The following is a 23059-nucleotide window of genomic DNA, read 5'->3' on the forward strand; positions in this document are numbered from 1 at the left end:
GTATAGTGTTATAATTTAGCATACCAATGCGCAAAGAAATGACGCAAACTTGCTGAAAATTTTGTCTCGTTATTGTAGAACAAGTATATTTCACCGGGAACAGAACCAAGCACACAGCATTGGCACAGGATTTTAGCGCAAACGGAAACGGACAACAGTAGCGGTATTTTTAAACATCGCAGCAACTATAAAAAATAGGCATGTCTCGGAGCGTTCAAGCCCTGGACCCACTTGTGAAAGTGGGACATGCGCATGCTCCGGGGCAGCACAGAGAGGAGGACCGAGAGCGTGTCACGCGTCGCTCCTCACGAAAGCCGTCCGCAGGGGTCGGTGGTGGTGGGTGTGTCGGCGGATCAGCCTCTGAATCGAGTGGCGGCCCCGCAACTGGCTCTTCTTCCGGTGCCTGGAGTGACTGAGGGATCCTGGTCGGGGTCAGTCCGGACGATGGCGACGGCGACGGTCCCGGTCTGGTGCCCACTGCTGGCCTGGCTGTGGCCAGCACAGAGGCAGCGTTACCTCTGGCCACGGCGATGGAGACTCTTTGTGAGAGCCAGACTGTTTCGCGCTTGTCGCCGGTGCGGGCTGTCAGTCGACGGCCAAGCTCCTTCAGGAGACCGGCTGCAGCCGGACCCAGCACACCAGACGTTTCGACCGCAAAAGGGACGAAGACGTATCGCTCACAGAGAGCTGCATATCGGGTGCGCTTGCGCTCTTCCGCACAGCGGGCGGCGCTCCCAGGATTCAAGGCGGAGCTGATGATGGCCGTTGATGAGTAAGTGTCGCAGCAGGTAGCGTCCCATACGAGGCTCATTCCCCGGCTGAAAGGGAAGAGTGTAATCCCATCGGGACGTCGGCCATCTCCTCTGTCAAGGCCGGTGGGCTCCAGCACACTCTCAAGTCCTGCGCTGCTGAGTGCTCGCCGTAGCACGTCATTAAGGTTAGCGTGACGTGCGTGGCGGCCAGCACTCTTGGCACAGGAGAGACCGTGGTGTCCCAGTTGGTCAACAGGGCGATGGCAGAGCTGACAGTTATGTGGCTCACATACTGATCCCCCAAGACGCAGCGCCACCGCTACCCGGACAGTTTCGTTATCCAGGTGGAGCCCTAGACTGGTGACGGGGAGGGCCTGCGCCCAGGCAGCGGTGTGGGGCTCTGCGGCAGCAAGGAGACGTGCCCGGACCACCTGGTTTGCCCCGTCCAGCAGACGCTTCTGCGCCATCTTGGAGAAGGCATCATCCCAAGCGCGCTGTTTTTTCTCAACGTTCTCAACGAAATAACGTTTCTCGTTATTTGCACTCGAATTTGATATATAGGCCTCCAAAGTTCGGAACGTTTTTTCGGGGCCACCCGGTATATGAAGTTTTTCTCAAATAACTTTCAAGGTATCCCAGCTAGGAACAAACTAATAGCACCATCGTGATCCTCTCGTCGATCCGCATCGAAACATATGTATGTTGACCTCGAAAGGTCGAAAGGTCAACAAACATATGTTTCGATGCGGATCGACGAGAGGATCACGATGGTGCTATTAGTTTGTTCCTAGCTGGGATACCTTGAAAGTTATTCGAGAAAAACTTCATATATATGTATAGTGCCGCTATTTTTACTTCCTTTTAGCTCCTGTGACGTCATCTTTGACCTGACCTGAAAATGACCTCAGTAAAAATTATAGACCTTATCCGTGTGTACCCTTTACCGTTTACCGCTTGTCGCTATCTTGCTTTATTCTCGAGATCTCGCTGTCGCTCCCGCTCGTAATAATGGACAGGTCATAAAAATGACCTGACCTGAGGTCAACGCAGGGCGATAACCACTTTTTTATTATCGCATATGAATGACAATTGATAAGGCCTTAATCGTCATCAGACAAAATTGCAACTTTCAGTGGGGAAAATATCAAGGTCACTCTTCGAAAAATAGGACAAAAGGTCACGTGATCAAAAATTTCAAAAATTGAAAATCCGAGATGGCCAAAATGTTTGTTGGTTAATTGTGAGTTGAACCATATTAAGTTTTTATCGTAAAAAGCCAATAGTTTCTGAGTTATAGGCCGCCAAACATAGGGCTGCAGCGCGAACTCCAAGAATTGCCCGAGGCTATATCTCGGAAACCGTTGTTCGAAGAAAAAAATCCTTGCCACAGCTGGCTTCCCCGCCCATCACAACCCATTGGACCAATTCTAAGCAAAAAATAAAATATGAGGGTGCAGGGCACTTGTCGATTTGTCGTGGACTGCGGGCAGACGTAGGATGGTAACGCGGCGCCAGTGTGAATACTGCAGCTATGCATAAGAGACTAGAACCAAAAGGAACTGAAATGAAATAATAGCAATCAGGTAGCACCGGATACTGCAGATTGGCAACAACTACCGTCAACCGGAGCCGTCAGGTGACACCAGCTCAATAACAGACACTCCTCCGGCCCCGTCCTCCTCCCCGGACTCTCAGGGCGCGGGTGGCTCGCCGCCGCCGTCGGTATGCCCCTGGCACGCCGTGCGCCGGCCCACAGCTCCCAAACTGGCCCGGTGTCGCGCGGAGAGCGCCCGGAATGCGGCACCCGGCGTCAGGAGTCCGGCTATGATAAATGGGATTACGGTCAGCAGGCGATTAACTTGAAACGATCAGGCGCATGCAACATTCTTTGGCCCGCGGTAGCTGTAAAAATTGCATAATACTTGCATAACTAAGGCATCATATAAGACATTCATGGGATAATGTTATTTGTTGTGTCTTACAATGTCGCTTTATCCCTATTTAGTTTATGAGTAAAACGAACCATGAACGATTTTTATCAAACCTGTGGACGATTTGTTTGATAATGTCCCGTGCAAACTCTAAACATCAATGAAGGAAAAAATGATAAATGACCATTTAAACTTTTTTCAACGGTTCCAGATCTGATTCATGCAAATATTTTGTCAGGCATCATATACTTTCCAATCTTTGGCTGCCCACACATTCCCTGCAGACTAAATGAGAAAATATATCAACAGTGGTGCGACGCTGGCACACTCAATAAACCTTCCTCACCCGGTAAAAACATCACGACATTGTGGCACGCCAGCCCAGTGAACCGGCCACGCAGCGACGACTCGTCACGTGATCCCATCCACCGCACCGGCTACCGAGTCACGTGACACAATCTGGCTCGCCGCGGCTCGGCCCGATAAGCGACCAACCGGTTTCCGGGAGGTGTTGAGATGCAATAAAAGCGTCACATTCGATCTCGGTAGCGCGCCTGAGCGGTCGGGGCGGTGTACCGCGCTGCTGGTGCGTCAGGCCGTAGCCGACCGACCCCGTCCTGAGAGCTGGCCGCGGTGGTAAGGACCCGCCGCCGGGGACGATCTGCCCCCCCCCCCCCTCCGAGACGGCGCGGCCACCGGAACAGGAGCGAGGCCGGGGCGCTGTCGGCTCGCGCGCCGCTGACGTTTACGAGCTGGCCACGCGGACGGCTAACTCGGACAAAAACGGCTGCTGGCGGGGCGTCAGCGGCGTGGTCGATGACTGGTCGGCTCGGCGGCAGCGCGCAGTGCCGGCCGGCAGAGCCGATACGGGTTCCCAGAACGGTACCTTGCTGCTCCGCCCCACCCCGCCTGCCGCGCCCTGCTCCGCCGGGAGCCGCCCAGCGCCGCCTCCGCGGCTCCCGTTCGACCAGACACCACACCCTGCAGAGATGATACCCCAGTGTAGCGGCGACTGAGCGGCAGTGACAGCCCATGTGATCTTATGTAACTGGCCTTTGACAATTCCATCGCTTCCTCGGTAGGTACTGTAAAACGAATGGCGCACAACCGTCCACTCATTCGGTGAACATTACCACTCTGTCCGTCTGTCCGTCTGTCCGTCTGTCCGTCTGTCCGTCTGTCCGTCCGCCGGTCCGCGGGCCGCGTCGGTCGGCAGCGGCCACTGCCGACTATTATTGCCGGGGCGCCGTGTAATTTCAGCAACGCTCGGCGGCCGCAGCAGCAGCCGCTAATAGCTCTCGCCGGCCACTGGCCTGCGCTCCCAGCTAATATTGATTAAATGGGCCGAGACGCCGGACGCGCGCGGCATCGTGCAACAGACAACGGACAGCGGGCAACAGGCAACGGGGAGCGGACAACAGACAGCGGCAACGGGCAACGGGCAACAGACAGTGGGTAGCGGACAACGGACAACAGGCAGCGGGCAACGGGGAGAAAGACACGGCGAGCGGGCAACGGACAGCGGGAAACAGACCAGACAGCGGGCGACGGACAGCCGACAGTGGACAATGGACACGTTGTTGCAAGTAGGAGCACAGTCTTTGCATTTGTCTGAGAAGAAAGCAAAAATAAGCTCTCATAACGTCCCGATGAGCATCCTGATGATCCAAAGACGGCGCCAGAGCGGCTCTGACGACCAAGGCTCCCGTCGCCACCTCTGACCGCCGACAATGTCCACGCCGGGCGGCGGAACGCCGCGGACGCCGCCGTAAACACACATTCCGGACGCTCATTCAATGTCGATGACCTAATAATGCGCACTTTATAGGGGGCCGACAGTAAAGCGGGCGGCCGGGCCGGCGCAGACGGCCGCTGAGCCTGTGGGGAGCAGCCGAGACGGACGGTGGGAACGGGCGACCACCGACAGGCTGAGAATCATTTGTAACCCTGATCAGCCATCAGTGTTCTAACGCCTCCCAGATGGGCACAGCTGCCGAGAGCAATTAGCAAAACGGACCTCATGGAATGCAAGAGGAAGCTAGTAAAACAACGATAATGACAGTATTTCATACAAGAACATGGCAGGATATTCATAACACATATTAATCAGCAGAATGACACAGCACGATGCAGGTTTATTCTGGCCGGCTGCACTTAGACGATGACAAATCGGCGGCGGAAGGAAGCCATTCCACACCGGGCCGGACACGCCCCGTCGCCGGGCTCCCCGTCGTGTCACTGTGCCGCCTCCATTTTGTCCGGCGCCCTCAATGACACGGGTGCGCGCCGGCCGGCCGTCCATTGGCACACGGGGTGTCCCGCGCGACACCCCGGCCGTCACGGCCGACACGAAGCACAAAGGAAGACGCCGCGCCGCAGCGGGACGGGGCGGGACGAGCAACCCCTGGACAGAACAGGCGGGGCGGGCCGAGACAGCCCTTGGAACGGGAAGGGCAGAGAGGGCCGCGGACGGACCGGCATGCCGTGGATAGAAGAGGACGGATCATTGGGGTCTTAACCTATGGGTCGATTTCGTGCAATTCAGACAGTTTTGTTACTCATTCAAACGATGTGTCTCATGATAAATTATGTTTGAAAATAATTACTAAGGTAGGCATCTTCGCATTATCTAAGTCCTCCTGCCATCACCCAGGGATTCATCCGCTAGGCTCCACTGACACAACTCCCTCGTCTGTTGCAATCAGCGCGCGCCGCGTGCTCAGTCCGGCTCATTGTCTGCCATTGCTGTCGGGACGGCGGCGACCGCAGTCGGCGCCGCGGCGCCCAGAATAAACACCTCGCCTGCCGCGGAGAGCGATGTTGATCTGTAACGACGGCACACGGAATGATATATGCTCGGAGATTAGGGCATATGTCGGCCAGAAACTATCAGTTAGACAGACGCCGGCGGCGGTCGCCGGTCCGGCCGGCGCGAGCAAAAACACGCCACGTCAAGAGGCGGAGGCGGTGGTAGCGACGGGCTCAGGCACTGAAGACGAAGGTGGTGATGACGAGAAGACGCCACCGCCACCCGGACTAGGCTGGCGGCTCACGGACCGCGGCAACGGCTCTGAGTCGGACACAGATAGCGTGCTGGCTGTCATAATGAATGGCAGCGCGGCGGCCGAGCGGACCAGCCGCTAATCGGGCCGTAATTGCGGCGGCGGTCAGCGCTCGGACCGCGGCCGGCGCTCCGAGCCAGCGCGGCCACTTACCGACCGGCGGCCGGCTCACGACCCGTCGGCCGCGCCGCGCCGGCTGCGTAGCGCGGTAGCCGAGGTCGGCTCCGCAACACCGCCATTAGCCGTGCACATGGTGCGTCAGGTGCTGCTGACCGGCCGCGGCGGCGAGCGGTGAGCACCGGCAACCGACAGAACCGAGCCCTGAGCTGAGGCGGCACCGGTCGTCAGAGATCGCAGAATAGTTACAGCGGCGGTGAACGGCGAGCACGTCAGCCGACAGGGCGGACCCGTGAGCCGTCGCCAGCAGACAGCGCAGACCCGACCGGCCTCGGCAGCAAACACCGGCAGCCGACAGGGAGGACCGATGAGACGGCACCAGACACCAGATATTCCAGAATATACAGAGGCGGGAGTGACGGCGGTGCAGAAACAGTAGCTCCTGAGATGTAACAGGCTTCTTCGCTGAGCCAGGCCTACAGAACGGTTATCAGAAAAAGAACATGATGCTTATGCTCATAACCGAAATCGCAAAGCCCAATGATGAGCCAAGCCTGTAGCATGTAGCAAGCATGTAGCAAGAGCGGCGCAAAACCTTCGAGTGTTAGCGAGAACAGCATACGTGGCACAGCAAAGAAGCACACATATTTGATCCATGGCGATTAGAGATATACCTGCAAGGCCCTGAGCACAAAACTTCCACAATGGCCATAACGGAAGTTAGCTTTTTCGCTGTGAGTCCAGCTTACAATACCTATAAAGTACTTTGAACTGCGCCTTTGCTCTTGCTACAACAGAGAGCGCTGGTCTGCACAATGGATAGCGACCGAGTCTGGTCTCAACTGAACATGTCCGTGCACCAACAAAGGGACGTTACATCGCCACGGAACATTGTTGGCAAAAACAAACGGAGCAGCGAGATCGTGAGAGCCGGGCTGGACCCGGCGGCGGACCCACCCGTCCCAATACCAACAGCGGACACCCAGTAATGGCTCAGACAATGCCATTGTCCGCGCGGCGGCGGGGCGACCAGAGGTGCCCCGGGGCGTGCATCGCCCGGCTCAGAGACGATTATGGGGAGGGGGAGTCGGGTCCGTGTCCCACAGAGCGCGGCACCTCAGGGCATGAAGCAAGGAAGGAAGTTGGAGGGAGGGTGGCGTACATACAAAGAAGCTCAAAGTTTTGTATCACTAAGGGGATTAATATTCCAAGGATCTCGGTGAAATTTGGACAAATATGTTAATCAATGAAGCATCACACGGCAGCACTCGTCACCTGCCACCCGCTACTCGAACAATGACGGTGATGACGGCGCCATCCGTCTCTGTAGTCTGCCGGTGGCGGCCGAGGTTCCTGACCGGGATCCACCGCTTACCGCTCGATCCGGCGCTAATCCGAGCGGTGTGGGACGCCGCTGGTCGCCGCCGGCCATCGGCCAGGTATCAATTTGTGCGCCGGTTACCGGCGCGGCGGCCAGCGCTCCGTCCGCGGCCGGCGCGGCGGCGGCCTGCGCACACCGCCGGCTACCGGCCGCGACTGCCCCACTGCCTCATAGCGGAGCACAGCTCAAAGGCTGGGGTGGGGACATCATCTGCGGCGAAGGAGATAGTCCGGGCTGCTGGACACGCACATTTTGAGTGCCGAAATTGGTGACTCGTTCAGCTTCTCCATAATGTTCACTTCATTGCTCATAAAAAACGTATTGCCTATATCGTGTCATAAGGTGTAGTTGAAATACTCTCACTGGCTGCATTCACTTGTTATCACGCACTTGCCCTTTTCAATTTCATGGTGTGACAATATAAACCCATTTAATCCGGGGCTGAATGAGCCGATTACTGGAGCAGGCAGACCGAGCCGAGTGAGGACAGCCTGTTATCCGTGAGCTGTGGTCAAACCAGTTCCTGCGCAGATGATGAACGACCTTCCCGCGACCACCCACACCTCGGGTCACACCTCCCGGGTCGGGGCTGGCCGATCGGCCGATCGGCCAGCCGACACGCACGTGGCCGCCGCCGCGCCGGGACGGCTGTTATTAGCGGTCCGTGCCGCCGCGCCAGAGAGCAGGTGGCCAGCACCCACGGCCGATCTGATGGGATTGGGAAACCGGTCAAACGCCGCCCCGGTAAGGCCGGAATCACGGCCCGCTCACGACAGGGCGCTATCGACTGCCGCTCCGACACGGAACGGCGCCGCCGCGGTGGCGGCTGACGGCGCGCCGGGCCAGAACACGGTGCCGTGCGGCTGCACAGGCTGGCCGCTGTCGGCTGATCTGCAGCTCAGCGCCGCTCCCGGGCCGGCCGCTGAGCTAGATCCACTTTACACCAGAGCGGGATCCGATTGTCCGCCTCCCTCGGACTGCTCCTGATGGCAGGCCTCCGCGGCCAGGGGTGGTTACATGTCGGAGTCATTCCTGCCATCACAGTTTTCTCTTCCTCTCTACGGCCGGTAGTGGTCACAGGCGGGAGTTATTTCTGTCATCTGAGTCTTCCTCCTTTCCTCTTCCGGGATCAATGCTACCACCTAAATCCGTGACCAAATCTACTCACTCTGTGATAATGGTCCACCCCCGTGATCAGCGCTGGTTTCATCCGTGATCGGCGGCGAGCTCACGGAGAGCAGGAGCGTGCAGTTTGCTCTCGCGCCGCTCCTGGCAGAAAAACTGGCCACAAAACCGCGCCGGGACGCGGCCGCGGTCAGCGCGGCGGTGGCGTGAGGGCCGATTGGCCACCGATATACGAGGCCGGATTCCAGCCGGCCACCTTAGCACGACACAAATGGAGCAAAAAAACACACACTGGAACGATCAGGGAGCAGTCGGGCGACGCCGGTGTCAAAATAGCGGAAACAGAGAGGAGGGAGACAATCAGTCGACCGCTGCGTGCTCTCCCTATACGTTTCTATGTTGCAAACAAGCATGATCTTTAACCCTCAGCTGACCGCTGTGGTTCATCCGGTGGGATCATCGAACTTACCAAAACGAAGGCCGCTCAAATCGATGAGCTGATGTTCGTGCACGCTCGGGTAGAATAATTATCCAATGACGGCTGCTTACCGCTCTAAAAGTCATGAAATCTATCGAACGCTGCCACTCAGTAGGAAAACCGAACTGAGATCGCGAATATCCTCAGCGCCGTGGCAGTTCCAATTTTCGCCAATCGAGTGCCCGATCGAGGCCGTCCATCTGGGTCTGGGCACGGCGCCGCCAGCGGTGCACCCCCGTGCTGGAAATTACGGCCAGCTCGCGGTGTCATAAGCCGCCACTATCTGATGCTCGGCCGGCTCAGCGCCCGGTCGGTAACACGGCGGGATGAGCTGATAGAAGCCGACCCGACACGCCAGCGTCTGCCGTCCGTAGCCAGCGGGCCGCAGAACACGGGTGGTCAACATTGGCTGCGGGCGCGCTGAGCTTTATCGTGTCAAGAAATGTGTCGTCCTTTACACCAAGGCATGCTAGTGTGTACCTTTGATCAGACGTGTAGCCCGTTCGGTTAGAATAGGTGAAGTCCCACGGGTTCGAGCGTCAAACCATGCCGTTATCACCGTCAGAAGAGCGGGGCCTCTCAGAAAATGTCGCCTGCGTGTCTATCGTGTAATCGACAGGACAAAAAGAGTTAATTATCCCAGTCGAACCAGTATAGTTATTTAAGGCGTGTTCATTAGAATAGAGTATCTCGCCCGGGAGTCGTGGAATCGCTGGTCTGATCTGAGGCGAACACCGGCGCGCTCTCGTCTGGGATCGATCAAAAACGAGACCACGGAGAGCGGATCCACAAGGGCACTTCCCTCGGACGATACGTTTTTGTCGCCTGTTTGGTGTCGATAATTTATTATCCCCTAATTGACAGCTTACCGCATAGTGTTCTCAGATTTGACACCAGATGTTGGGGCTCTGAGCCCAACACAACAAGAAAAAACATTCATACGTGTGCTCAGTATTCTGGTTTTATGAATAAGTGTGAACTTGCGTCTTGATTTGATGTGTGTTCAACACGATAGTATTTCTCGTTAGTGCTAGCCAGTGGCGACTGTTTGGAGAAGAAGCCAGACAGAGAAATAAATATCTTAAGGTGCCGGTGATTCTGTCTGGGTTTCCCGGCGATGTCAACACGTGAGCGGGGGCCTGCCGAGCGTGAGGAGCACCAATAAATCAGAGCCGGCCGGCCGCTGAGCGCCGGCCAGCCAAGGACAAAATGGCCAGTCGCAGAATCTGCATATGACTGTAATTTCTACCGCGCTGATCACAGCCACGGAGCAGTTACAGAGCCGGACTCGGAGATGCACAGGCAGCATCCGGCTCTGACAAACGTCTGGGTACTGGTGAGCGCGGCGAGCGCGGCCGACTGGCGGGCCGCGTAGGACCCGCTCCTACCGATCAAAGCAGCCGCATCCGCTGACAGTAGCCAGTCGGAGCCAGCACATCCCTGGTCACCGGTGACTTGTCAGGTCGTAACACCTAGCGCATGATTTTACACCATCTTCAACAGCCCAGCTGATATGGCGACGACGCGCGTCCAGTCCACTGCCAACTCACAAGCTCTGAATTTGGACACGACACCAGATCCGTCATCGCCAGAATTTTCCGAAACACACGGACAGCGGTACGTTATTCCGTCATCATCTGACCAGAACACGGCTCTTTTCTACCCGGGGCTGTACCGGCACTTGTACTGTGATGACGGTAAATAAATTAGCCGTGTCCTGCTCAAATCCCTAGACAGTGAAAAATGCCGCTACCGTTGCGACCGTGTTGTGGATTCTTCAGAGAGCTCACAGATCCGACTCCACAACAAGCCACAAGGAGTTATTTTTTCTCTTCGTCCCATTTGCGCTGTAGTCATCCCAGTGAAGGCTTTACGAGTATCTTCTTCAGACACTTGGTTAAATTAGGTATGATTGCGCTGACAATTTTGTTAAAGGGACCCTCCCACCTTAACATTAGATTTGAGTTGAGATAGCCAAAATGGGGTCCCTGGCTCACAATTACCGGTTTCGGCACTCACAACATCGAGAAATGCCTTAAATCGGAAATATTGAATTTCAAAATTGCAGCATTTTGATTCAGAGGGGCTAATGCATAGGAATACCCCTCTGAATGTGTGACGTCATCGCAGATATCTAACGATTTTTAAATGTTTGACTAAAACGTTTTGTAGCACGCGGTGGTATATGCTGCTTTGCGCGCAACAAATGCCGCACTTTCAAATAAAGTCGCGGAGCTAGGAACAGCGGAGATCCCAAAAAGTAAACAAAAGTAAAAGTCTAATATCTTGAAAACCGGTGAATATTTTTCGATGAAATTTGGTAGATATTCGTTTTTGCTCTTTGTAAACCGAGCGACATCACTTTCATGCCAATTCATTAACTTTTTTGAAGGTGGGAGGGTCCCTTTAAATAGTCGCCAATTTTGTTCAGCAAGGTCAAAATACAAAAAGTATCGTAAGAGTAGACATAAAGTAGCAACTTTTATATACCTAGAGAAAATTGTAACAGTCAATATTGTATACCTATCTATACCTAACATAAAATGAGTTGGTAGCAAGCCTGAAGTCGCCATTGGTAACCATCGATATTTCATCAGACAAATTTATGGTGAAAGTGACTGTCAATAACAACCAAAACCCTGGACAAGGATTTACTTTTCGTAGCCGCTACGCTACTGTTTGGTCCCATCAGGCCTAAATAAAACGACTTGTCTATAAAATAAATAGGCATTAGAGTATCATGTCTGGCATACAAGTAACACAAAAGGGCGGGCAAAGAGCGACATATGTATAATTAATGGTCGAGAAGATCGACATTGTACTATTCAACGTGGAACTCATCACGTGCCACGCCGTTAGTCATGTGAGTGTTATGGCTCGGCCGACCTGCTTATTTTCCCTTTTCATAGATAGCTTAACCCACGAGCCGCTGAGGGGCATAAAGTTGCCCATTTTATGTTCTGTGCGATGTCTCCGAAACATGATGATGAGATATGAAGTTGGTACTTTGCGTAGCTTCAAATGAATACATAGGCCATATTTGAGGAAAGTTTGGTGGTTACAGCTCTATAAGATTACGTCCAGTGACGCCATTAAGTGTTGTCGTTTTACGTTATGAAGCATTTTTGATGTCACTGAGCATGAAAAGCGACGGTAAATAAACTTTACAGCACCTGCTGTCATCCTGACACATATAAGTACATACATTTTCAATTTAGTTCTTGATCAGTGATCGGTCCTATTATATTCGGTCCTTTATAGCGTATATATTGTGGAGAAACTAAGAAACGCCACCCCATAATTGTACTTTTGATGTCACTGTGCCGTCATTTCAAATAGGAATGACGCCAAATTCTAACCCTCGCCCATGTAGGGGGGGGGGGTTGGTGCAACCCCCCCCCCCTGAGGTTTTTCGGAAATAGTGCAAAAACGGCGGCACGCAGCGCCGCCAAATTTTGGGTACCTTATGGGGCAAACCTTGCGCATCTTTTGATAAAAAAAAATTGACCGGGTCATGTCAGGTCACGGAGTTATGACGTCACAAAGGGAACAGCCTCCGGCCGGATTTTCACAAACTGAGTGCCAACGCCCGAGGTTTCCTGCCGGTGGTACAGACATCGGTTGATGGATCGTGATGAAACTTCCCATGCATGTTGGGGCAAGTATTGGCTATCATATGGTATAAGAAACTTGACCGGGTCAGGTCAGGTCACGGAGCTATGACGTCACAAGAGGAACAGCGTCCGGTACTATTTTTGAAAAGCGCCCGAACCACTATTTTGCTAATTCTTGTCACCTCAATGGGAATATGCAGCAATATTAGCTTCTATAGGGAGCAAATGGACATCCCAAATCCAAAAATACAATCAGATTTCAAAAATTTAAATTTTGATTTCTCGAATTTCTGCCGCCGACTGTGACCTTGCCGACTTCCGGCGCTCCCAACGCGCCATTTTTAGAGCTAGGGAAACGAAATACATACCAAACGATAGAAAATTGATCAAGGAACACGATAGTGAAGGTTTCAAGTCGATATCTCCCACCGTTTTGCCGCAATCGCCGCGGAAAATTTGAAAAAGTCGATTTTTCCGAAAATTTGACCTTTGACCGGTCAAAAGTAGGTCAAATGTTGACCTAGGACCAAAAAATATACCACCAATCGCGAGATCTCGGCGAGAGCCGTTGTTTTTTTCCGCTAAGCTCTACGACGCTCCGTTTTCAAACGCCAAGGGGGGGTCGCACCAACCCCCCCCCCCCCTGCATGGGCGAAGGTGGCAGGTCGCCGTTTACGGGCGAGGGCTAACACAACTACGGTTTTATAAATATATGTGTGCAAAGTTTCGCTTCTCTATCTCTTCGTGTTGCGACGATATCATCAGAGAAGTAAGGCGGGCACCAGGTTGCCCTAGCGGCTGGCAGGTGTCGCGGAGGCCCAGCGGCCGTTGGGTCAAAATACACAGAAGCAGCACCGAAGTTCCTTGTTAAAAAAAAATATGAGGTGCTTAATGATGAAAATTAGTGAGCCTGTAGGTACATATAAGCAACATATAAGTGTGCCTTTAATATATGCCTTCAATATAATGTTGAACCATTAACCAACGCATTTACTCGGCATAAAAGATCATATAGCCTTGAATCATTGCACCTTATTCGAGTTGCTCGAACATGTTACTGGTCGCACTGTCGTAGTCTAGACATCAAAGCTCATCTCCGAAAGGCTATGCAGGTAGCGGCATGCGGCCATGCAGGTGGCAGGTCACACACAGACAGGGTATAGTGGGGTGGCAGATCACACACAGACAGGGGATTGTGGGGTGGCGGTCACACACAGACAGGGGATGGTGGGACTGTGTGGCAGGTCACACACAGACAGGGTATAGTGGGGTGGCAGGTCACATACACAGAGAGGATAGTGGGGTGGCAGGTCACACACAGACAGGGTATACCGGGACTGTGTGGCAGATCTCAAACGACATGTAGACAGGGGATATTGGTGATAGGTCCCCTATGACATGGAGCTAGGGCGGCGTTAAAACGTTGTAACGGAGCTGGGATGGTTTCAAGGATCCAATCACGCACAGATGCGCTGTAACGCCGGCGTAATTATCCCAAAATCCGTTTGTACACACCACTTCGCATGTCATGAGGATTCCCTCTTGACACAGAAACCCGCTTGTTTCGTCCATTGACTACTCGCCATCAAATCGTTAGAGCCGGATAATTTAAGCGCAGTATGCTATTGAGAACCAGCGGCACTGATTCACGCACTGGCCTGAGCTCATACCGCGTGTGCCTTGGGACCCGAGTTACCCGGCGCCGCGTTCTCCCCGGGCTGACCTGGTCTGACCCGGCCGGGTCACTGTGGCCCGACCTGTGGGTCCCACGGGCCAGTGGCGGCCCTCTCTGCCCTCCCGTCCGTGCCGGGCCGGCAGGACACGGCTCCTGGCGGTACTGCGGTGCACGCTCTGCAGCGGCCCAGTCTCCGGAATCCGGCCTGCACAGGCTCTAATGAGTGGCTCCCAGGCCTGAATGAGAGCTGACGGTCGCCGCCGGCCCCGACCGCGACCCTGCCCTCCCCACTGACCGACAGAGCACGCGCGACCCCTCCCCACTGACCGACAGAGCACCACCCAGGACGGCCCGCTCCCATGGGGCACTGGGTCAGTCCGAGACTGATTTGTCTAGGGCTGACTGAGTGGTCAGATCTGTGACCGCCAGCTCCGAGATAACTGAGTCGAGCTGGATGTGTATGAGGCGGATCAACGCAGCGGTTTATAATGCTCATCATGCCCACAATGACGGTTACCCTGAGGGTCGCTGAGTCCCGTTCCGCGTCGTTACAGTTCTATCACCACTGTCGGTAGCCCGGCTCGGCGGGGGGCGGCGGTCGGCGGCGGTCGGCGCGGCGACCCCCGCTGGGCGGGCGGCCCTCACGCGGTCGGAGGCCGACAGTGCCGGTGACGGCTCCCAGCGGGGGACCGCCTGCCGGCACGTGGCTCTCAGCGGGGTCCCAGGCACGGCGCTGGGCGGTGCAGTAGAACACTGTCCAGACGTGTTGGCGAGGATCACGAATTATGTAAATAGATTGTGCAGATTGCAAGGTAGGGGGTCTGCAGGAGCCGGGTCGGGGAGGGGCTAAGGGGGACGGTGGGGTGGCACAGAGCGGCCGCACCGCTCAGTTGACTCACCTGTCATCGTAGGCGAAGTCTGCGTCTAGCGTGTTGTAGAATAGCAGGAAAGCAAGCACGGCACTAGCAGCGGCCAGGGGCGCCATAGGCGGCCATCCTCCCGCCAGCGGCGGGCGCACTGCACTGGCGGCCGTCGGCCGGCCGGCTAGTTGGCGCCGCCTCCGCCAGGTGGCACTGGGCGCCATGCCGGCCGGCACCGCGCCATGCACGCTCGGCGCGTCGAACAGCCGGGAGCCGCCGCGGCGCCGCGGCCGGAGACACTGCCCGCCGCCGCCGACACTGCCGACTGCTCGCATTGTTCCGCCGTGCCGGAAAATCATTGGCAAATTTGAGCGGCGTGACGGCGCGGCGGGCGGCGGCGGCCGGGAGGCGGGGCCTGCAACACGGCACGGCCGCCGGCCCGCCACCCCTGCAGCCGCAGCTGCCAGAACCGACGCTTTACGACGCGACAGAAAGCTGGCCGGTAGGATTGGAAGTGCACGGGAGCCAATGAGCGGCGCGCCGAGAAATGGCCGCCCGATTTTGGCCGGCGTCTGGAGGCAGAAAGACGCGATTAGCCGCGCGCCCGGACGGCGGCGGAGGTCCCGGAATCCCGGGGCCCTCCGGCAGTTCGGAGTGGGCCCAGCTCTGCCGGGGAAGGCCGCGCACACAGACCAGACAGCTTCGTGACCGCTCTGTGTTTGTCTGATGTACCCTGTTCCTCCTCCGACATTCAGTTGTTGACATTGACGAAATGGCGAGATCAGACATCATAATTCATCGGCATAATTGGCTTACCCTGCTTAGCAGCCATCAGTAAATTGTCAGCCTCTCATTAAAACAGATGTTGGGCAGCCTTATATTCCTATCAGAGGGGTGCCCACAGTGGTGTTATGAATATGAACGTCATACATCAGACAAAGCGTTTCACTCAGAGCGGTCATGGCGTGAAATACAGCCACCGATTGTGGGTAGGTACTTATCAACGCATTCGTGCAGTTATGTAAGTCGCAAGATGACATGTAGGACTTTTTAATGATATCCTGTGACCACTAGAAAGCGCCACGATTATTACACTTGGTCATGTGCCGAATATATGACAAAATAACATGGACGTGTTAAAAATTGGCGATACAAACTCGAGGGGATTGCAGTGTGCTTGTCGAAGAAGTTGATGAATGCAACGCTACCCTGCTACGTTGGATGACAACTAAAATGAAACAACCTAAAACGTGCTTACGTAGTGATGATTTTTCGTTTTGTTTTGTGACGATGGGAGCTCTTTCCGCCTGAAAAGACAATTTCAGAACTATGAGATGATAGAATAAGGTGGAGACTGGAGACATTGGCATTGGGCTGTGCGGACCACCGACGGTGAGACGTAGCGGCAGAGACCGTCCCAGTGGGACAGGAAAGTCCCCTGGGACAGCGCGCCCTGCCGCCCAAACGGTCACCCCGGAGAGGGTGCGGTCCAATGAGGACTTGTCCTCACCATCAGTTGTCTGGTGGGGGTGAACGCCAGCCCGGAAAGGCAGACGTGAGGGATATGCGGACGGATTTGTCCTGAGGAAGGCGAGGACGGAAGACGATGATATGGCGATAGAAAAGTGAGACCTTTTTGACATAAATGTACCACAGCATTGGAATGAAGCCTGTATGATACAACTATCGATGTTTGATACCTGATAGCTCCAGTACCTGAAAGCATATTTAATTGAACAATTGCTCCAGCTCTTTCTTTTGCATTCTATTCGTCTATCCACATCTCTCAGAAAGCAATCAAATAACACTGGCCTGCGTTTCAAAACTTTTTTCAAAAGGTCGGAGGTTTCTCAGCTATTTTTATACAAGTTTTGTGTGCTGAATCCGAAAAAGCTGTCCATTTTTCTCGATTAGCTCGAGTTTTCGAACTATGTCAAGGATAAAAGTTCACACACTGATGCATTTATAGGCACACTGGAGTGGGCATGCTGATATATTTTTCCCAAGGTTGGATATTTCTCAGCTGTTCTAATACAAGTTTCGTGTGCTGAATTCAAAAAAGCTATCCATTTTTCTCGATTAGCTCCAGTTTTCACACTATGTCACGGATAACAGCTCACACACTGATATATTAATATGAATCTTGGAGTGGGCATACTGATGCATTTTCCCCAAAGATGGAAGATTTCTCAACTGTTCTGATGCAAGTTTTGTGTGCCGAATTCGGAAAAGGTATCCATTTTTCTCGATTAGCTCGAGCTCCCACACTATGTCAAGGATACACACCGATGCATTAATATGCACATTGGAGTGGGCATGCTGATACATTTTGCACTTTTTTAGGTCCCATCTCGATTATTTCCCAGAAAACTGGTGATTGTAGTGAAGAGCAGGTAGAATGTTTCCACAAAGACTGTGTGGCCACAAAGTGTGATGGAAAAACGGTATAAGGGTCGGTGGGACGTCAACTTCCTGGCGGACTATTGCTGGTGCTTGAAGAGGGACGTCCCATGTGCTCAACACAGTCGAAAATCCGTGAAAAGGCCATTTGTGTCATAGCAGTGCTTGTGTACTGTAATCGGAATTCACTTATAGTGGGTCAGTTATTTATAGTCACCGTGGTTCGCAGTTTAAACATATGTATGCTTCTGTGTGATTAACTATACTAAGCCAATCAGCATAGCTTTGAACATATGAGCAAAACGACGTATCTTAAAATCGAGCTAATCGAGCAAAACGGATTCCATTTCCGGAATCAGCGTGAAAAACTGACCTATAAACAGTTGAGAAACCATTGACCTTATAAATCACGCAGACCAGTGTAATCTATTCCTGCAGCGCCTGCCGCAACATAAACCTGAAAATTTGGCCGGTCTGCCACGCACCGTAGCTCGCCGATTCCCTGAGCTCTCTCAGCAGCCGTTCGACAGAGGACGACCCGTCCAGTGACGGAGATGACCCGCCGGTTGTTCGACGGTCATTCGTTCCTTCCAGGTGACCACCGATCAGCCGGTGGTGAGTGTCGGCGCAGTGCGCCATATGCGTCAGTCTCGCCGCAGTGCACCATGTGCGCCAGTCTCGCCGCAGTGCACCGGGTGCGTCAGACTCGCCGCAATGCGCCGGGTGCGTCAGAATCGCCGCAGCGCGCCATGTGCGTCAGTCTCGCCGCAGTGCGCCGGGTGCGTCAGACTCGTGGCAGTGCGCCGGGTGCGTCAGACTCGCGGCAGTGCGCCGGGTGCGTCAGTCTCGCCGCAGTGCTCTGGGGCTCTGGGTGAGAACGTCCTCCGATGGCTCTGTCTGATACGGCGCCGGTGCCGGCGCGGCGTCCGCGGCCATTCCGGCGCGCAGGATGTATTATGCATCCGCAGCCGCCGAACACGGCCTCTGAGCACGCCGGCGTGGATAGTAAATCAATCATCAGCGCAGATCCGACCGATCGCGGAAGGTGTCGCACTCCGGGTGAGAACGACCACTTTCACATGGCAACGGGAAAGGGCCGTCAGCACATATCTGAATATCGGCCGACGGTAGCTATATGGCGACACCACACGGACAGGCGTTTGCGATATATCGTGCACTCCAGAATATGCAATCGCTGCTGTGCAACCGCGCCGGGCGCTTCAAACATGCCGTCTTAGTGATCCAGACCAAAAGTGTAAAACTGTAAGAAAACCGTCCAAAGCAGGTAGGTAGATAGAGTTACCTAAGCCATGAACACTGGACACCTAAGCCATGAAAATGGATCTTTTTACCATGCACGCAACCGGTGAGGTAACTTGTAAGGGCCGAAAACTATAGAATGCCTGATCCTACACTTAATAATTGTGTTGTGTAGTGTGTACCTGCACTATAAACACTGCATGATCACCCTTCATTTTTAGTGTGAATGGTATTTATTTTGCTCTGCTGCCTATAGCTGCGCTGAGCAATCGACCCATCGACTCATGAGAGAGGTGCGACTTCTTAGTTCTTTGCGAGTTCAGCGCAAAAACCTGAAACCCGGAGTGCGAGCATTTAATAACGTTTTGAAAGTTTAAAAAATTCATCACAGATACCTAACAGAGATGGGTCCAATTATTATAGGTATATACAGTAGCAACGGAACACCCTCAATTAAGGGGGGGGGGGTACTGCCGACTTTTGGTCCCATTCTTTTCATGCAACGCCCATAGGGCTAATGTTAAAATGCCAAAATCAAAGGGTGGTACTGTGCCCCGGTGCCCTCCCCGTTCCGCCTCCTATGGGTATATATCATATCAATATGTTTATGTTAAACTCACTGTCAAAAGTCACTCCGCTAGTTTACAAAACATTTTAAAAATTTATAGGCAACTAGGCCTTCGAAGTTGAAGCCGCAGTCGAAGTCAACGTGATCCGGCGTCATGGCAATTACCAGAGACGGAATCGGAGTCGTCGCAGTCGATCTAGGTGCCTCAACTCCTACTCCGTAGTGATAATTGGAATGGTATTCAAATTATCATTTCTAAACAAGGTTCTCATGCCTGTAAGACAGTGACATATACAAATAAATAACCTTTATACATGAAGTGGTACCTATGTTGTTTAATTTAATTTGATTTGATTTCGTAATAATTCATCTAAATTTTAGTTGCTGAAATAGTTGAGTTGCTGAAATAGAAATAGAAATATTTTGCATTTTATTGCAATTTTAATTAACCATCGAGGGAAAAGGTCATTTGAAATTCAAATTACATGTCGCTTTTAGACATGTTGACATTCACTGTGCACCGACGTGTGCTGCTGTGAGAGGTTGTAGCCTGTTGTGTACCCCGTGCCTCTCTCTTGATCGGTAGTATACCTCTTCCAGCAGGTCCACTGATCTGACGTCCGTGGCAGTGCCCCTCTGGTGAGCGGCGGTGTAACTGCAGCAGCCCCACTGCTCTGACGGCCGTCACCAGCGGCGGCCGCCGGCCGGTCCGCCGCCGCCAGCCGTCAAGATGCATTAGCTGACAAGCGCAGTTGTGGATGGCGCACGCTGACAAACATGCATCATCCCGCATACTTGGAAACTCTGCAGCCTGCATGCATAAAATGTGGCATGGAAATATCGCCGCCGAGAAATGGTGACTGCCGACATGTTTTTGACGACGCGCCAATGAATATCCAACGCCGGCTGGCCGCGGCGCGGCGCCGACAGAAGCGCCGGTCCGCACCGCCGGTCACACGTGCGGGCCAGGCTCGTCAATTTTATGGACTGAATTATGCAGCGGATGCTGATTAAGTTATGCTTGCGCAGATATGCGAATGCAGTCCGGACAGCTGACCGTTTTTGGCGCAGGGTGGCATTACTTAGTCACGTTAACGACATCCATTGCAATTAACCCAGAGGACGGAAGCATAGCGATATATCTTATTTGAAATTAAGCGTTGAAGCTGGTGAAAACTGAAAATTTTATGAGGCGATGGCTGCTCAGCAGACATTTGTGACAATACTCCCTAACGAAAACTGGCCAGACCCGAGACCTCTTTTCCGCACGAAAACCATGCCAGTCTTGTCACTCAAGTACGGATAGCAGCATCCGACTTTGCTAAGCAGCAATTTGGAAATTTATTTTTTGTTCGCGTAAGCTATTTGCGTTTGGATTCCGAAAATCAGTTTAATACATCGAGGTATCACCGATGGGCGGAGGTAAATGCAGTAGTCTGTCACTAATACAAATAGGGCTTACGCTTGATAATTGGAAAATTAAAAGGTCAAGCTTTGATATTGATTCAAATCTAAAGAAGTATGAGTAGTTAATTTGTGTAATTCATACATCTATCCAAGATTAAAATGTATGGCTCCGTATCGCCATATTAATCCTCGCCGGTCTTTGGTTTTGTGCATGCCGGCATACATTCATACACTCTGCCGAGTGAGGGTGGAAACTCCCTCACTATTTTCCCACTGAGTGAGCTAGAGCTTTGCAAGAACGAACGTCTGCGCCGTTGGGGGACGCAACGACTGGTACCTCATTTAATTAAGCGCCCCAGGTCAACCGCTGCCCCCAAGTCAGTCCAAATACCCCAAAGTACGAGCAATATTTTTAACCGCAAAAATAGTCACAAAGCCGCAAACTTGCCACCAATACATTTGCCATTTCTAGCGCATCGAATGATGTTTTTTTGGGGATAGGTCAATTTGAGCTGTTGACCTCAAGTCAAGATCAGGTCAAAACCGCTCAGGTCACAAAGCTGGTCGAAAGAGGCCATATCGCATATCATTCGATTTGGCAGGTCTTTTTGAATTCTTTGGGAAGTTTTGGATCCGCTTCCTCAATTTGATCAACATTTATTGACAAAAAAACTCTGATGACCTCATTAACGTCGCATATGACGTCTACAGCTTCAAAAATGCAAAAAAGTCATGTACCTAGCGATGTAGATTGAACTCACGACCGAATGCTTTTGAGAATGTCTTATATCATTTATAGCGCCAAAATACAGGGTGTTCCAAAAGTCTTGAAGCTTTTTTGTCGTGTGACCACTGACCGTGTTACGCTAACGATTAAAACAAACGATAAGACAAACCTCAAACGAAAGAGAATGGCCGAAAATTGTGTATTCTCATGCGTAGAACACCATATCAGCCAGGTGGCCTCCGTTGTGAGTCGTTTACAAGAACAAGCGTGAAGGCGCACGCTCTCCGCCACCGTCAAGCTCTCCTGATCTGTGACATTCCGGTGTCGCAGTGTTCTGTTCTTGGCGGCTATAGACTATAGCCTTTCTCCATGAAGCGGACCACAAAACAGCGTATTGCATTCCCGGAGAGTGCGAGCTAGCAAAAGAATAGTTTACTTGTTGGATAACCTTTAGGGTTGCTTTCACACATGGCACATCCATTTCGAAAATATGGCTCGAGCTACTCGAACGCGCTAGAAACCTTTGGCTCGACGCGGTATACCTGGCACGACTCCAGGTCACAACCAGAATCAACCTGGTGCAAAGCACACACATTAAATGTGATTCATATAGTTTCTTAATGACTAAATTCTATTTAGTTTCATGCGTACGCATGCGAGTAACACGTGGCCGAAATATCGGCTTCAAGACTTCTGGAACACCCTATAATTGTTTCAATATTTAAACGCGACCGACCTGGCCTCAGGTGACCCTTATGAATAAATCCGAGTAATATGTGAGTTACAGTTAAACCAGTAAAACGCCTTTTGGGGCGATCAATGGAGCGGGCGAGAGGGTGGGCCTTCCACGTGCGAAATTGCGAGGAGGTAAGTACCTCCAACTGAGTTGTGCACGGCACTCTACTAACCGATCTCTAGCGATTTGCCAAATTTGAGCACAATCGGCCCAGCCGTTCTCGAGATCTGGAAGCGGCACCCTGCACGTGCGCACGTGCAAAATGGGTCCCAACTGACTTTTGCACGGCACCCTACTAACCGGTCCCTAACCATGTACCAAATTTCAGCGCAATCGGTTCAGCCGTTCTCGAGATCTAAAATCGACTCCTGCACGTGCGCACGTGCAGCAGCACCCCAACTGTAGAACATGGATATGCATTGCCTAATGGGTGCCTACCTACATGCCAACTTTCAGCGTAATCGGCCCAGTACCTAGTTACCAAGATATTGCAATTTTAACAAAATTGACAGCAGAATGCCACAAGATTGACACCAGAATGCCACAAGATCTGGCTTGAATAAGAAATTAAGTATGTCAAGTCTCAGCTTTCTATCGCTAACGCTTTCCGAGCAATCGCGAGAAAAATGTCAGAAGTGGATGTGGCACCAGTCCTCCCCCTCCTCTGCTCGAGAGAGTTAAAAAGGTTTAACTCGCGCACCGACGGGGGTCTGCGCCAACTTCGCACCGACGGGGGGGGGGGGCGGATGACCGCCCCCCCTGAGATCTCGAGAACGAAGCAAGATAGCAACAAGCGGTAAACGGCATCGGATACGCACGGCCAAGATCTACAATTTTTACTAAGGTCATTTTCAGGTCAGGTCAAAGATGACGTCACAGGGGTCGAAAAAGTCAAAATGGCGGCGCTAGATATGGAGAGTTTTTCTCGAATAACTTTCGAATTAGTCAAGGTAGGAACAAACTAAG

At 52.9% G+C, this 23059-nt stretch overlaps 1 protein-coding gene across 1 annotated transcript in view; it reads right to left on the reverse strand.

The window, feature by feature from the left end:
- LOC122389760 (protein O-mannosyl-transferase TMTC2-like) overlaps positions 1-15283 on the reverse strand; it is a 65994-nt gene extending 50711 nt beyond the window's left edge. The window contains exon 1 of the mRNA XM_043382102.1: positions 15035-15283. Within this exon, the coding sequence (XP_043238037.1) occupies positions 15035-15219 (185 nt within the window). The 5' untranslated portion in view covers positions 15220-15283. The remainder of the gene's footprint in view (positions 1-15034) is intronic.
- Positions 15284-23059: the final 7776 nt, after the last annotated feature.

Source organism: Amphibalanus amphitrite, unplaced genomic scaffold (assembly GCF_019059575.1).
Source record: "Amphibalanus amphitrite isolate SeventyFive unplaced genomic scaffold, NRLGWU_Aamphi_draft 000370F_arrow, whole genome shotgun sequence".
In the NCBI taxonomy this organism is placed as follows: Eukaryota; Metazoa; Arthropoda; class Thecostraca; order Balanomorpha; family Balanidae; genus Amphibalanus; species Amphibalanus amphitrite.